Here is a 13,880-nt window from a genome sequence, read left to right on the forward strand (position 1 = left end):
CCCAGAATTCCCCAGCCACCATGAATGGACTTCAACTCCCAGAATTCCCCAGTCAGCAGGCTTGGAGTTCAACTCCCAGAACTCCCCAATCAGCAGGCTTGGACTTCAGCTCCCAGAATTCCCCAGTCAGCAGTCTTGGACTTCAACTCCCAGAATTCCATGCAGCTGAAGTTCCCATATCTTAAAAGCAACCCTGGGTTGAGAAATGCTACTCATAAAGCCTGGCCTTGGGGTCAGGCATCTTCCGCCCATGCAACCTTCCCCTCTCTTTCTCCTCCAGCCAAGCCCACAAGCAGTGCTGAGGCCCTGGAGGTCAAGGCCAGCAACGTGGAGCAGCCTGTGGCCGTGTGCACCTCCTCCAACGGGAAGCCGCCGGCTCGCGTCACCTGGCAGTCGAGGCTGAACGGCAACTCCAGCGTCAAGCAGACCAACAACTCTGACGGCACCGTCACCGTCACCCAGCACTATACCATGATCCCCACCAAGGAAGCCAACGAGCAGCAGATCACCTGCCTTGTCGAGCACGTGGCCCTGCCACAAGCCGAGTCCTTCCCTGTCCGGCTTTCCATATTGTGTGAGTTGCGGCTTTGGGGGCTGAGGAAGGCTGTCCCCCCGGGAGTTTATTTCTGGGTTAGAACGTTAGGAATACAAGCCAACATGCATCGCGTTCCTGACTAGCATTTCTGTCCCTCAGTCAGAGGTGGGATTCAGTCGGTTCTCACCAGTTCTGGAGAACCAGTAGCGGAAATTTTGAGTAGTTCAGAGAACCGGCCGATACCGCCTCTGACTGGCCCCGCCCCCATCTATTCTCCGCCTCCCGAGTCCCAGCTGATTGGCTGGGTCTTCTTTGGTTCACAGGAGAACGGAGCTGGAAAGCAGGTTAGTAGGGTGGGGAGGGAATGGGGATTTTGCAGTATATCCTTCCCCTGCCACGCCCACCAAGCCACACCAACCTACAGAATCGGTAGTAATTTTTTTATTTTTTATATATATTTTTAAAAAACTTCATGAAACAAATTCTACAATTAAAAAACAATTAAAAACATATTTCCATTCATTGCAGCATATTTGTAGTAGTTTTCACTCACTTTGACATATTCTTAACTATATAAAATATTACTAAATACTGTTACAATTATTTTACATTTGATTTAATGTCATATTTTCATATACCTACGTAGTTGTTTGCATATTTATGCATAAGTATACATAGTTATGCCTATTCATACCAGGTAGTAAAAGATTTTTGAATCACTGTACCACTGCAATGACCATCCTATGTCCATTTTATGTGGTGGGCTGGACGGAGAGAGTGGGAACAACGGGTCCAAGGTCCTCCCAGCAGCTTCTGTGGCTGAGGAGGGGGATTAGAATCAAGATCATTTGAAGTGTCCATACCGCTTTGTAAAGCCTTAGTAAGGCCACACTTGGAATTCTGCATCCTGTTTTGGTCACCACTTTATAAAAAAGATGTTGAGGCTCTGGAAAGAGTGCAGAGAAGAGCAAGCAGGATGATTAGGGGACTGGGTAAAACATACGATGAACGGTTGCAAGAATTGGGCAGGTCTGGGGGCTGCTGGGGGTTCATAGGGGTTCTGGAGAGCCCCTAGCTAAGATTCTGCACAGTTAGGGGAACCCCCCAAACCCTCTCCTGGCTGGCCCGGCCCACCCCGGCCCTCCCAGGTGTCCTCATGCAGCCTGTTTTGGATGCACGTAAGTGCAGGATGCGCATGGAGGCTTGGGCAGGCCAAAAAAACAGGCCTCCCAGAAGTTCAGATAGAAGGGGAGGTTAAGATTATGCCGCAAGGACTCGAGGCTAGTTCCTCGCTTGACCCCTCCTTCCAGGCAGTTTTCCCGACATCCGTGTGGAGTTGCTTGATGTGGAGAAAAGTCAGACCTTTGGCAGCAGCAGGTCCCCAATCCCCAGGCCACGGCCCACTACGAGCCTTGAGCTGTTCTGATCCGGGCCCCAAAAGTTCTTGCCACCCCCCCCCAACCCAACCCCCCCCCGCCACCCCCACACACAAACACAGTGGAAGCCACAAAGCAGTGGAGGTTTGAAACCAGAGTTTCCCTTCTCCTTGAACCCTGCGCACGCTTTCGGCACACCACAACGAAAAGGTTCGCCATCACGGTCCTAAAAGACGGTTCTACTGTTTTATCTTCCGTTGGGGCATAGAGACCTCTTCCGCCTTCACAACTGTTGACCATCTTTTCCTGTAACCCTGGAAAGGGGCCCTTATGAGGTGCTACCAGCCGGGACAGCTGGACCAAGGTTTTTTAAGGGGGTATTACTCTTCCAGCACTCCTCCTCACTCCAGGACGCCCGACTCGTCTCCGTTTGCAGTGTCCATTTTCTTCTCAGCCAAGCGTGAGCTTTTTTTTCTATTTTTTTTTGCTTTCTTTGCAGATGCTCCCGAGGTTTACATAGAAGGCTACGACGACAACTGGTATTTGACCCGCAGTGACGCCGTGCTCATTTGCAACGCGAGGGGGAACCCCACCCCGGTAGATTTCTCCTGGACCACGTGAGTCCTACTGAATCGTTTCCTGTTTTCCCTCGTCAGCTCTGGCCCCAACATAGCACAGTTCTGGCTTCTTTACCGCCTGTGGACTTCAACTCCCAGAATTCCTCAGCCAGCATGGTTCTGGGAGTGGGCTCGGGAATTCTGGGAGTTGAAGTCCACAGGGGGGTAAAAGGGGCCAGAGTTGAAATGAGCCAGCAGAAATGTTCTTCCTGCCTTTAAAAAAAATCTGCACTCCCATGTTTTGGGATGATCCTGGGCTCCTCCAAACGGATCCCACCATGCCAGTTGTTTATATCTTTAGTTCTCTTTAGTGGTTCTCGCATTGAAAATACAGATAGGCCTTAACTTACAGCAGGGGCTCCTCAAACTTGGCGAGTTTAAGACTTGTGGACTTCAACTCCCAGAATTCCTCAGCCAAGGAATTCTGGGAGTTGAAGTCCACAAGTCTTAAACTCGCCAAGTTTGGAGACCTCTGACTTACAGCCATTCATCCGAAGTTACAATGTCGTTGAAAACAGTGATTTCACCACCAATCCTCACACTTATAACTGACAGAGCATTCCCCCAGGTCACATGGTCAGAATTCGGGTGCTTGGCAACTGGCGTGTATGGGTTGTAGCATCCTGAAGTCATGTGATCACCAATTTCCAGCTTCCGAGCTGACAAGCGAAATCAGAAGCAGGATTCATTTCATGAACCGTGGGATTCACTTAACAACGGCCAATGTTCCACTTAACAACTATGGTAAAGTGGGTCGTAAAATCAGGTGTGACTCCTATAGCAGCGGTTTTGCTTTGCAGTGGAAACTTTGGTCTCAGGTATGATGGTAAGTCGAAAATTCCCTGTACGGAAGGCCCCTAGAGAGAGCTTACTTTGAACAAGAAGGGCGTGTCCATGCTTACCCATGCAGCCACCCAGCCACCCATCTATCTGTCAATCTTACTTTATCTATCTATCTGTGTTCATCCATCCATCCAACATCCATCCATTCCTCTATATACTATCTGCCTGCCTGCCTGCCTGTCATCCACCCACCCATCCATCATTTACGTATCCATCCATTGCTCTTTCATCTATCCATCCATCCATCCATCTTTTATATATCTATTTACCCATCCATCATGCATTTATCGTTTATGCATCCATCCATCACTCATCCATCCATGTATCTATCTATCTATCTATCTTTCTATCTATCCATCTTTTACATGCCTATTTACCCATCCATCCACTCATCCATCCCTCCCTCCCTCACTCACCCATCCATCCATCCATCTATCCATCCATCCATCTTTTACATATCTATTTACCCATCCATCATCCATCTATTGTTTACGTATCCATCCATCCATCACTCATCCATCTATCTGTCTGTCTGTCTATTCATTCATCCATCCATCCATCTATCATCCATATCTATCTACCTACCTACCTACCTATCATCTGTCTGTCTGTCTGTCTGCCTACCTACCTATCTATCATCTGTCTGTCTGTCTACCTACCTATCTATCTATCTATCCACCTATCTATCTATCTATGTCTATCTATCTATCTATCTATCTATCTATCATCTGTCTATCTATCTATCTATCTATCTATCTATCTACTCTATCTATCTCGTCTGTCTTCTTCTTCATCTGTCTATCATCTATCTATCTATCCATCTATCTATCTATCTATCTATCTATCTATCTATCTATCTATCATCTGTCTATCTATCTATCTATCTATCTATCTATCTATCTATCTATCTATCTATCTATCTGTCATCTGTCTGTCTCTCTGTCTGCCTACCTACCTACCTGTCATCTGTCTGTCTGTCTGTCTGTCTGTCTGTCTATCTATCTATCTATCTATCTATCTATCTATCTATCTGTCATCTGTCTGTCTACCTACGAACCTACCCGCCTACTTATCTAACTGATTCCTGGACTTTCTTTATGGCTTACCTGCCCTTCCTTGATTTCCCAGGTCCAGTGGGCAACTTCCGAAGTCCGTAGAGGTTCAAGGTGAACGCCTCCTCGTGAAAAGAGTGGATTACACTGTGAATACCACCTTCATCTGCCAAGCCACCAACCGTGTGGGGCAGGTTTCGACGCAGCAAATCATCCTCGTCCGGGGTAAGAGCTCTGGGCTTTTGGCAATTTTTTTCAAAATGTGTGTGTGGGGGGTCGGCTAACGGTGTGTGGGGGACGAAGACGAATTAAGATTTTTCGGTGCCGCTTCGCTGCTCAGGGATGGGAGGGCAGGTCGGGCATGTTAAGCAGATCCAGCTTGGGGCTCATCCGGAGTCTTGTCAGCTGCACGGTGGAATAATTGAGGTCTTAAAAAAAAAAAAAATACTCAATCTGGGGGACTAAATAGTTGAATTCTTCCTCTTCTGTCACCAATTCAGCGTGTGGTGCTTTGCGCAAAAGGATGGTGGGAAGCCATTGTGAGGTTTAATCAGCCCGAGGCATGGTGGTTCAAATGCTTTCAAATGGTGGCTCAGATAGGCCAGGATTGTGGGTGTACATTATGGGTTCAGAGCAGGTTGTGGGGACAAGGATAGCTGGGGTGCCTCACATGTGGGACGAACGGGCTTTTCTCAACTCTCTGATACCCTAGTTTCTCTTTGGACGTTCGGGGCCTCTTGGCCCCCTGCGCGAGATGGTGACAGTGATGATGATGGATGGATGGATGGCAGGGTCCCCGAGGAGCCCCCCAGTCTTCTCTTGCCTGGATCCAGTTGAGGCTCTGCCCCTTCCCCAGTGCTGGTATTACTAACAACTGGCATTTCTCGGAGTGACTTCCCCGTCTTCCTTTCTTTACTCAGACCAGCCGGTGAAGAGTCAGAGCCGCAACGTTGGAGCCCTGGTCGGGGGTATCGTGGGGGGGATCCTGGCCCTGGCACTTCTGGGGATCATAGTCTTCTTCATCCTGCACCGCCGGCACCTCCGAGCTTCCAAAGGCTCCTTTGATGCCAAGGCTCGGGCCTTGGGCAACGGCACTGCTCAGCCCCCGACCCACGACTTCACCGAACTCGACCAGCCACTGAAACCCGCCATGGGGCGAAAACCAGAGGACGACGAGGAGGACGATTACAGAGAGGAGGTTATGCGCGAGGAACGGCGGCACCCTCCCTACGGCTACGCCCCGCGGCACCGGGAAGATGAGGAAGAACGATTTGACCAGCTGGGCCCCATTCTGCGATTCAGCCCCGACCCGCATGGCTACGAGTACGACGACATGGAATCGCAGCACGACGGTTCTATCATCTCCAAAACGGCTGTCTATGTGTGAGCTCCGTCTGGACAGTCATCCTGCAAGAGAAGGGCCCAAAAACTCTCGGAGGCTCTCTGTAGGATTTTTAATGCTCCCTGAAGGATTTTTAATTTTTTTTTAACTGACAGACTCGGCCGACAGTAGCCCTGCTTAAGGAACGAGAGGCAGCTGTCAGGGCAGCTGGGCATCGGAGGAAGAACAAAACGGGGGTTTGTCCCCAGGAAAAGGGAAACTGACAAGAAAACTATCAAAGCCTTTGAAACTGTCCCTTCTGGAGAGATCTTTTCGGTACCGCTGCCTTAGAAGGATTTTAAAATCTTGCCTTTGTTTTTTAAACGTTGGAGGATATGAGAACCGGATGGGGATCCCTGGTACTCCAAGCTTTTCAGGAAAGGAACGAAACTGATCCAGCGTCCCCCGTGAAATGGGACTTCCGGTGGGGGACAGAGACTTCGACGCCCTCTCTGACGGGACTCCGCTGAGATTGGTGCTCTCGACTTTGACTGCAAAGAGACTCGGCTGCTTTCAAAGGCTGGGTTTTCCTCGGCCGTCCCTTGCTCCAGGAAACTGGGACTTTTAAAATATCCTGTTGTTGTGTCTTATAGTATCCTTGGAGGGTTGGGAGAAAGGAAGGGGTCCCGGTGGCGATCCCTGAGGTCTCTTTTTAAAAAAACAAAAACAAAAAAAACTCTTGGGTTAAGGAATTATCCGGGAATTGCTTGAGGTTGTCCGTCTTGTGGATTCCATGGTTTGGCTGTGTACCACGTCCTCCTTCCGTCTCCGGAATGGTCCCGCGTGGAAGGCTGAAAGTAAGGAATGGCTCTCCCATAATGGGAGCCAAGCCATTTCTTGGGTCTTCCATGTTCACACGCTATCTTCCTTGTGCTCTACTTTATATGTCCTCTCTCCGTTGTCTGTAAATACCCAAACTTTAAAATACAAAACGAAACAAAAACAAAAACCCCAACAGCAAAAAAGCACAAAGAAGATATTTTCATAGTAGGTTTGGCTGTGCCTTCCCTTGTCCTCTTCCCCCCATCTCAACATCAGTTCTGCTTTTGCTTGTGTGTAATTAAATGCTGTCTCAAAACCTACCTCTTATCTTTGCTCTCTCGCTCGCTCTTGTCTTCGATTTGGCCAGCAAGACTTGGATGGGTGCCTGGAATGGTATAAAAATAAATATCAGCATTGCTGGAGGTGAAATTGAAATGGTTCTTAATAGACTGACAAGGAGGTTTTTGTCTCGACCTTATTATGTTTGGCAGATGCACTTGGATTTAGAAAGCGGCGATGCAGGACCGTTGGCAAATAAGGTGTCCAGGGAGGTCAGGTGGAGAAATGGATGCGTAAGATGGGGTGGGAAATTATGTGTGGCCCCTTTAAGACTTACGGACTTCGACTCCCAGAATTCCCGAGCCAGCCATGGCTGGCTCGGGAATTCTGGGAGTTGAAGTCCACAAGTCCTGAAGGGGACACACTTCCCACCTTTGGTTGTTAGAGAAAATGACATTTTGGCGACAGGAAAACATCTCATGTCTGTTCAGGTTTAGCCGTGGTTTACAATACAGGTAGTTCTCCACTTACAACAGTTCATTTAGTGTCCGATGGCACTGCAAAACATGACTTACGACCATTTTCACACTTACGACCGTTGCAGCTGCATCCCCGTAGCCACATGTTCAAAATTCAGAGGTTTGGCCCCCAACTCGTAATTACAACGGTTGCAGTGTCCCGAGGACATTGTGATCCCCGTTTGTGACCCAATGAGCAAAATCAATGGGGAATCCAGATTCACTGAACAATCGTGCTTGTAACTTAACAACAGTGCTACTCACCGTTGTAACGTGGAATGGCCGCTAAACAAACTTATTGTAAGCCGAGGACTACCTGTGTCAACATCTTCTTTGAATGACCCCATAATCAATGCGGGGTGGAGTCTGGGCAACGGAATGGAGCCGAGTGTTTACTGGCTGGATGCCCTTCCTATCACCAGTGCAGAGTTTATGTTCAGGAGATATAATTCTCAGTGTGCCCAGAGAGAGAAATATCTGCCTCTACCTAGGATTGAACTCACAGCCCTCCTGATGGTTGAGGCGAGAGCTCCATCTCTAGGCCATCCCACCACTCATTTCCATTCCACAGTGTGCCCCCAAATTTGAAAGGCAACTGAATGGAGCTGAGTGTTTACTGGCCAGATGCCTTTCCTGTTGCCAGTGCGGAGTTCTATTCGGCAGGTATAATTCTCATTGTGCCCGGAGAGAGAAATATCTGCCTCTACCTAGGATCGAACTCAGCCCTCCTGAGGGTGAGGCGAGAGCTCCACCTCTAGGCCACCGCACCACTCATTTACATTCCACAGTGTGCCCCCAAATTTGAATGGCAACTGAATGGAGCTGAGTGTTTACTGGCCAGATGCCTTTCCTGTTGCCAGTGCGGAGTTCTATTCGGCAGGTATAATTCTCATTGTGCCCGGAGAGAGAAATATCTGCCTCTACCTAGGATCGAACTCACAGCCCTCCTGAGGGTGAGGCGAGAGCTCCACTTCTAGGCCACCGCACCCCTCCAACACTACCTGTATATGGAGATTCAAAAGGGCAGGTCCCTTTTGGGGTAAACAGACACTTAAGGCTGCCATCGATAACAGGAGAAAACCCAACTTTGGTTTAACGCACATTTACATTTCATTCAACAACTGTAGGTACAGAACTGACAGGTGTTCTCGTTACTTCACCACCCAGCCTCAGCCTCACGCTCCCAAATGGTTTTCGAGGCGTCTCTCTTTCTCTCTCTGAACCTCTCCAAGGTTGCCAGCAGATTTTGCAATTCTTAATGTGATATGAATAGACATTTTCTGCATGTATTTAATAATGTCCTCCGGGCATCTGGGAGCCGTGGCAGCCCAGTTGATGCAGCCTTCGCCTGACATTAAGAAGCCTGAATGGTATTTCCTTCCTGCAGGAAAGTAAGCCCAGAATTTTCCCTCCACCCCCACCCCCAGCCCCCCACTACCGACAGCTACCCCGCCACAATGCAAAACAACAAATATTTCCAGATTAATAAAGGGGCTCCTCGACTTAACGAACCACAACTGAGCCGTTGCTAAGGGAGGCCTTCACAAAGTGAGTTTTGCCACCCTATTGCGACTTTTCCCGCCACGTTTCTTCAATTCTTAAAATTAGTCGCTCGGTCGTTAAGGGAATCCTGGCTTCCCCCGTTGACTTTGCTTTTTTGGAGATGGCCTTTATTTTTAAGTTTTGTCCGTTGCTGCTTTATCGGGGCGTTCTCTCCCTCCGTTTTTAAACTCCCTTCCTTCCTTCTCCTTTATCCTGGGCATAGCCACGGTCGAGTTCGTAGCCTTCCCTGATTTAAAATCTGGTATTTTTTTTTAATTCTGGAACAAGCCGCTCTGTTCTTCAGCGATTCAAACCTGCTGGCAGATTCTCTTTCTAAAATTTAAAAGAACTTGGACAATTTTTTTTTTTTTTAATCGCAACTTCAGCTTCCTTGGCTGCCGAAGCCATCGCTACCTTCCTCCCCTCCTTGTTCTGTGTTTCTGGGTATTGAGCAAACTCCTCTTCAAACATTACATGACAGCAACATGTAAGCAACCTTCAGAGCCACCTTCTGTTGGCGCGAGCAGATGCCTGTGGCTTGCAAACCGTAGGTGCTGTCGACTCCCCACATGTCTCCTCCGTGACCACCTGTCTCGCCTCGGAAAGGAGCTCAGGGTTCTTCGAAGCAGCCTGCCGTACGGGAGACCAAGAGAGGCTGTTTTGAAAAGAAATGGAGCCATTAGGGTTGGGGCTAGGGGCACGGTGCCTTTTTTGTGCTTGCCGACTGTCAAAATTGGGAAGCCCCCTTGTGTGTGTGTGTGTGTTTTGCAAGGGGGGGGCATCTTAACAGGCAGCAGGCAGACAGGTGGAGCTGGGAAACCTGTAGGGCTCCAGTTGCTGAATTGTTTTCATCCAGCATCCTCCCGCTGTCGGGGGGTGAGGGCTGAAAATTGGGAGTTAGAACAGCTTGGAGTGACCCATTTTTCTGGCGGGGTGCAATGAAAGAAGAGAGAGGTATAGGACCGGGGCAAATTCAGAGTTGCTAAAATGCAAGAAACTTAAGTGGGTGGATTGCATTGCATTGCATGGATGGATGGATTGGGTGGGTGGGTGGATTGGATTGGGTGGATGGATGGATGAGTGGGTAGGCTCAAAATAGAATAGAATAGAATTCTTTTATTGGCCAAGTGTGATTGGACACATAAGGAATTTGTCTTGGTGCAAATGCTCTCCGTGTACATAAAAGAAAAGATACATTCATCAAGAGTCAAGAATGATCAGGTACAACACTTAATAATAGTCATAGGGTACAATAAGCAATCAAATCCTACTAGGAAACAGTCTGTGTATAAATCGTAAGGATACAAGAGACAAAGTTACAGTCCTACAGTCACAAGTGGGAGGGGATGGGTGATAAGGAGGGATGAGAAGAAGAATCGCAATAATACAGTCTTACTAAGTAGTTTGACAGTGTTGTGGGAATTATTTGTTTAGCAGAGTAATGGCATTCAGGAAAAAACTGTCCTTGTGTCTAGTTGTTCTGGTGTGCAGGGCTTTTGAGGGAAGGAGTTGAAACAGTTTATGTCCGGGATGTAAGGGGTCTGTAAATATTTTCACAGCCCTTTTTTTGACTCGTGCAGTAGACAGATCCTCAACTGAAGGCAGGTTGGTGGTAATTGTTTTTTCTGCAGTCCTAATTATCCTCTGAAGTCCCCAAACAGTCCAACAGGGTACAAAATGGGCAGTACAGATAATCCTCGACTTATAGCCATTCATTTAGGGGATGTTACAAAGGTTGCAACTGTGAAAAAGTGGCCGTAAGTCACTTTTTTTCAGCACCATCGTAACTTGGAACGCTCACTAAGTGAACTGTTGTAAGTCAAGGACTATCTGTACTTAACACAGTTCCTTCACTAGCTCTCTCCTTCCTTCCTCTCCTCGCGAACCATTCTTGCTTCCACTTCGCAGCAGGGCCTCAACCGTGATTGAAGGAAAACCCCGTCTTTTATTTCCTTCCCTCTTGATGTCTTTCTCAAGTTTTTATCAGCCGCCCCAATCGGCGGGGCTTTGGGTGGTGGTGGGATGAAACCTTTTAGATGGAAGCGTAAGAAATCCCATCCACCCCCGGCAAGATTTTGATGGCTTGCAATTTGGGGGTGGAAAAAAGCAAACTCTCTCTGCAGATTCCCGGTGGATTATTTTGCGTCTGATCTCGATCCAGTTCTCTTAAATACCCATTGAAAGCAATTGCCACCGGAAAAAGCTTGGTGAAGTTTCAGCATAATTGCCGGCCGGCAAAAGTCATCCTTGTTGTGAAGGGTTTGGCTGGAGATCTTGGCTAATGTGCCATACATGTGATCCAGTTGTTTCTTCCTGCCCAGCTGTTGACATCTCTTTCCACATCAGGACCGGGTCCCACTAAAAACCCTTGTTGTGAATTGTGAATCTCTACAGATTTGGGATGTGTTGTTGAAACCCATAATTGATTATTTTCATCCTTTGGCCCAGCTGGGGCTGCGGTCTGGGAAGACACACTTACCAGCTGTTGCTACTTAAAAGGCTATTAAAATGGCTTAGAGGGCTAAATTTTGGAGAAGGGTTGTAACAAGGTCAGAGCCTGACTCCATATCCTTGTAAGACTCAAAAGTCAAGTATTAGATCCATAATGTCCTCATAAATTGTTTGGTCTGCTGGCGCAGGATCACAATTCACTCTAGATCGGAGATATCCAACATTGGCAACTTTTAAGACTGGTGGACTTTCAACTCCCAGAATTCCCCAGCCAGCCATTCTGGGAATTGAAGCCCATAGCTCTTAAAATTTCCAAGAGTGGACATCCCTAGACGGAATTAACACAACATACTAGGCCACAAATGGACTCCTTGGTTTGTGGTTTCATGACTTCTGTCAACCCAACACACGATGAACGAATAATTAATGGTGTTGTGTGAATGCAAACAACTGAGTTGATTAAAACCAGCCAGATTCAGCCACACATGGATCGTATAACCGATCTTGGTCTGTGAAGTCAGAGAACCCTGTGAAAATTAAGAAAGACATATCAGTGAAGTAAAATATAGCTAGAAGATAATTCAGTGACAGTAGACTGTCTGGGTTGCAGTAGGAGCAGAAGATCCCAAACAGAAGGAAGTATGAGAAGGTCCTTGGTGGTTTTCTTGCAGACGTTTTCATTACCCAACTAGGTAACATCATCAGTCTAGAAGGGAGGGGTTTATGGGGAGGGGGAGGACTATGAGGTCCTTGGTGCTCTCTGAGCTTGGTGGTTTTGTTGTAGACGTTTCATTACCCAACTAGGGTAACATCATCAGTTCTAGAAGGGAGTAGGATTTGCAGTGAAGAAGAGGAGTCTGAAGTCACCCACTGTGATTTATAAAGCTTGGTGCATGGTTTAGCACTTGCAAACCTGAACTATTTAATAAACCCAATCGACCAACAATAATTTAGTATGAAGCATAAACCCAGTCAATTATTTTTTTTTTTTATAATCTCCCCGATCTTCCCAAGCAAATTCTGAGTTGGTTATGTCTCGGGAGGAAAAGTTGAAATCTCAGGGAGGTGCCCTTTCACCAACAGCAGAATTTACTCACCAGGAAACTAAATCAAGACCCTTGCATGACTGGCTCAGCATGCAAATACCACAGACGAGAAACAAACACTTGCAGTGGTGTTTCATTGGGTATCACGTGGTCCTTCTTCCAAAGTGTGGAACAGTTCATGGAATATTAATAGCCAAATCAGGATGGCGTTTATAATTAGCTCAGTGTCGTTGCAAAGCTGGCAACAGATTAACATGGGAGATTTTCCAAACAGCCCCTGGTAGGAATCTGGTTCCTTCGTCTGACTTGGGAAAAACCTAGCCATGTTTACATGGATTTCTGATACGGGCAGACCAAAGCTGTGATGACAATTTTGGGGTGGCCAAGTCTGCTCTTAAAATGAGTCACTGCTGTAAATGTGCAATCATCCACTGCAGAAGGAATCCAGATTTTCTAAGACTCTCCCTATTCCATGGCAGGGTTTCAAATGCTTGGTGTTGACGCCACATGGCAGGCTTTGAGAAAAATGTGCTGAAAGAATTGAACACGTTGCCAAGGTCTGTTTTCTGGACAAGAAAGTGAAATTACAAGCTCCCCAACATTCTCCAAAATATTTATCTGTTAGATTTTCACCTCCCACGTCCTGTTGCCATCCCATAGTTGTCTTAAAAAGATATATTTACACAACGTTACACCAACACAGCACAGTTTGCACCTCTGGACAAAGTGCACAAATTCAACCGTTGTACTCTGTAGATTGAGTTGGTGAGTTGGTGAACTCAACTAGAAATGGCTTAAACCAGTGTTTTTCGACCTTGGTAAATTTAGGATTTTGGGGGAGGGGTGGAACTGCAGCTCCCAGAATTCTGCAACTATCATGGCTGGCTGGGGAATTCTGGGAATTGAAGTCCACATGCCTCAAATTTGCCCAGTGTTGAGAAATACTGGCTTAAAGGAAATCATAGCTGCGTGGTGAACAAAAACGTAAGAAGAGTAGCATAAACTTTATGCTAAGGAATTGTCTATCATAAACTTCTCCCAGCAAAATTAAGGAGAACTTTCCTGACATTTAGAACAATTAAACTTCTGTCTTCAGAAGTTGTGGGTTCTCCATCACTGGAAGTTTTGAAGAAGAGATTGGACAATCATTGGTCTGGAATGATACATGTTCTCCTGCTTGAGTAAGGGGTTGGACTAGAACCGTGATGACAAACCTATGGCACGCATGCCACAAGTGTCACGCAGAGCACACGTGCTGCAGGCAAACGAATTATAGGCCCATTTTGTCATTTCCTATACCGGAAGTGATGAAACGGGCCTACAATTCATCCTGAGAAGTTTTGCAGAAGCTTTTTCCAAGCCTCTGGAGGCCGAAAAATGCCTCAAACCAGCCGAAAAATCAGCTGTGAGGCGCAGTGCAGGTAAGGGGGTGGGAATTGCGTGTGGATGCGCAGGGTGTGTGGGGATGCGCATTGCAT

General features: G+C 47.3%; 1 protein-coding gene and 1 long non-coding RNA gene across 3 annotated transcripts in view; both read left to right on the forward strand.

Annotated features, from left to right (window-relative positions):
* Positions 1 to 13,880, forward strand: part of NECTIN2 (nectin cell adhesion molecule 2) — a 78,442-nt gene that overhangs the window by 46,644 nt on the left and 17,918 nt on the right. Inside the window, exons 3-6 of one of the 2 annotated variants that reach the window (XM_087940178.1) lie at positions 281 to 574; positions 2,411 to 2,528; positions 4,500 to 4,648; positions 5,344 to 6,886. In XM_087940178.1, coding sequence (XP_087796304.1) covers positions 281 to 574; positions 2,411 to 2,528; positions 4,500 to 4,648; positions 5,344 to 5,810 — 1,028 coding nt within the window. In that variant the 3' untranslated portion in view covers positions 5,811 to 6,886. Of the gene's footprint in view, positions 1 to 280; positions 575 to 2,410; positions 2,529 to 4,499; positions 4,649 to 5,343; positions 6,887 to 13,880 lie in introns of those variants that run through there. The other variant, XM_087940177.1, reaches the window with a different exon arrangement.
* LOC148124976 (uncharacterized) lies at positions 7,818 to 12,465 on the forward strand. Its single transcript, XR_015744709.1, has 2 exons — positions 7,818 to 9,955; positions 9,994 to 12,465. It is a non-coding gene; the product is annotated as an uncharacterized LOC148124976 (long non-coding RNA).

This window comes from Pseudonaja textilis, chromosome 10, assembly GCF_049901715.1.
Source record: "Pseudonaja textilis isolate UNSWEBS1 chromosome 10, rPseTex1.2, whole genome shotgun sequence".
Taxonomy (NCBI): Eukaryota; Metazoa; Chordata; class Lepidosauria; order Squamata; family Elapidae; genus Pseudonaja; species Pseudonaja textilis.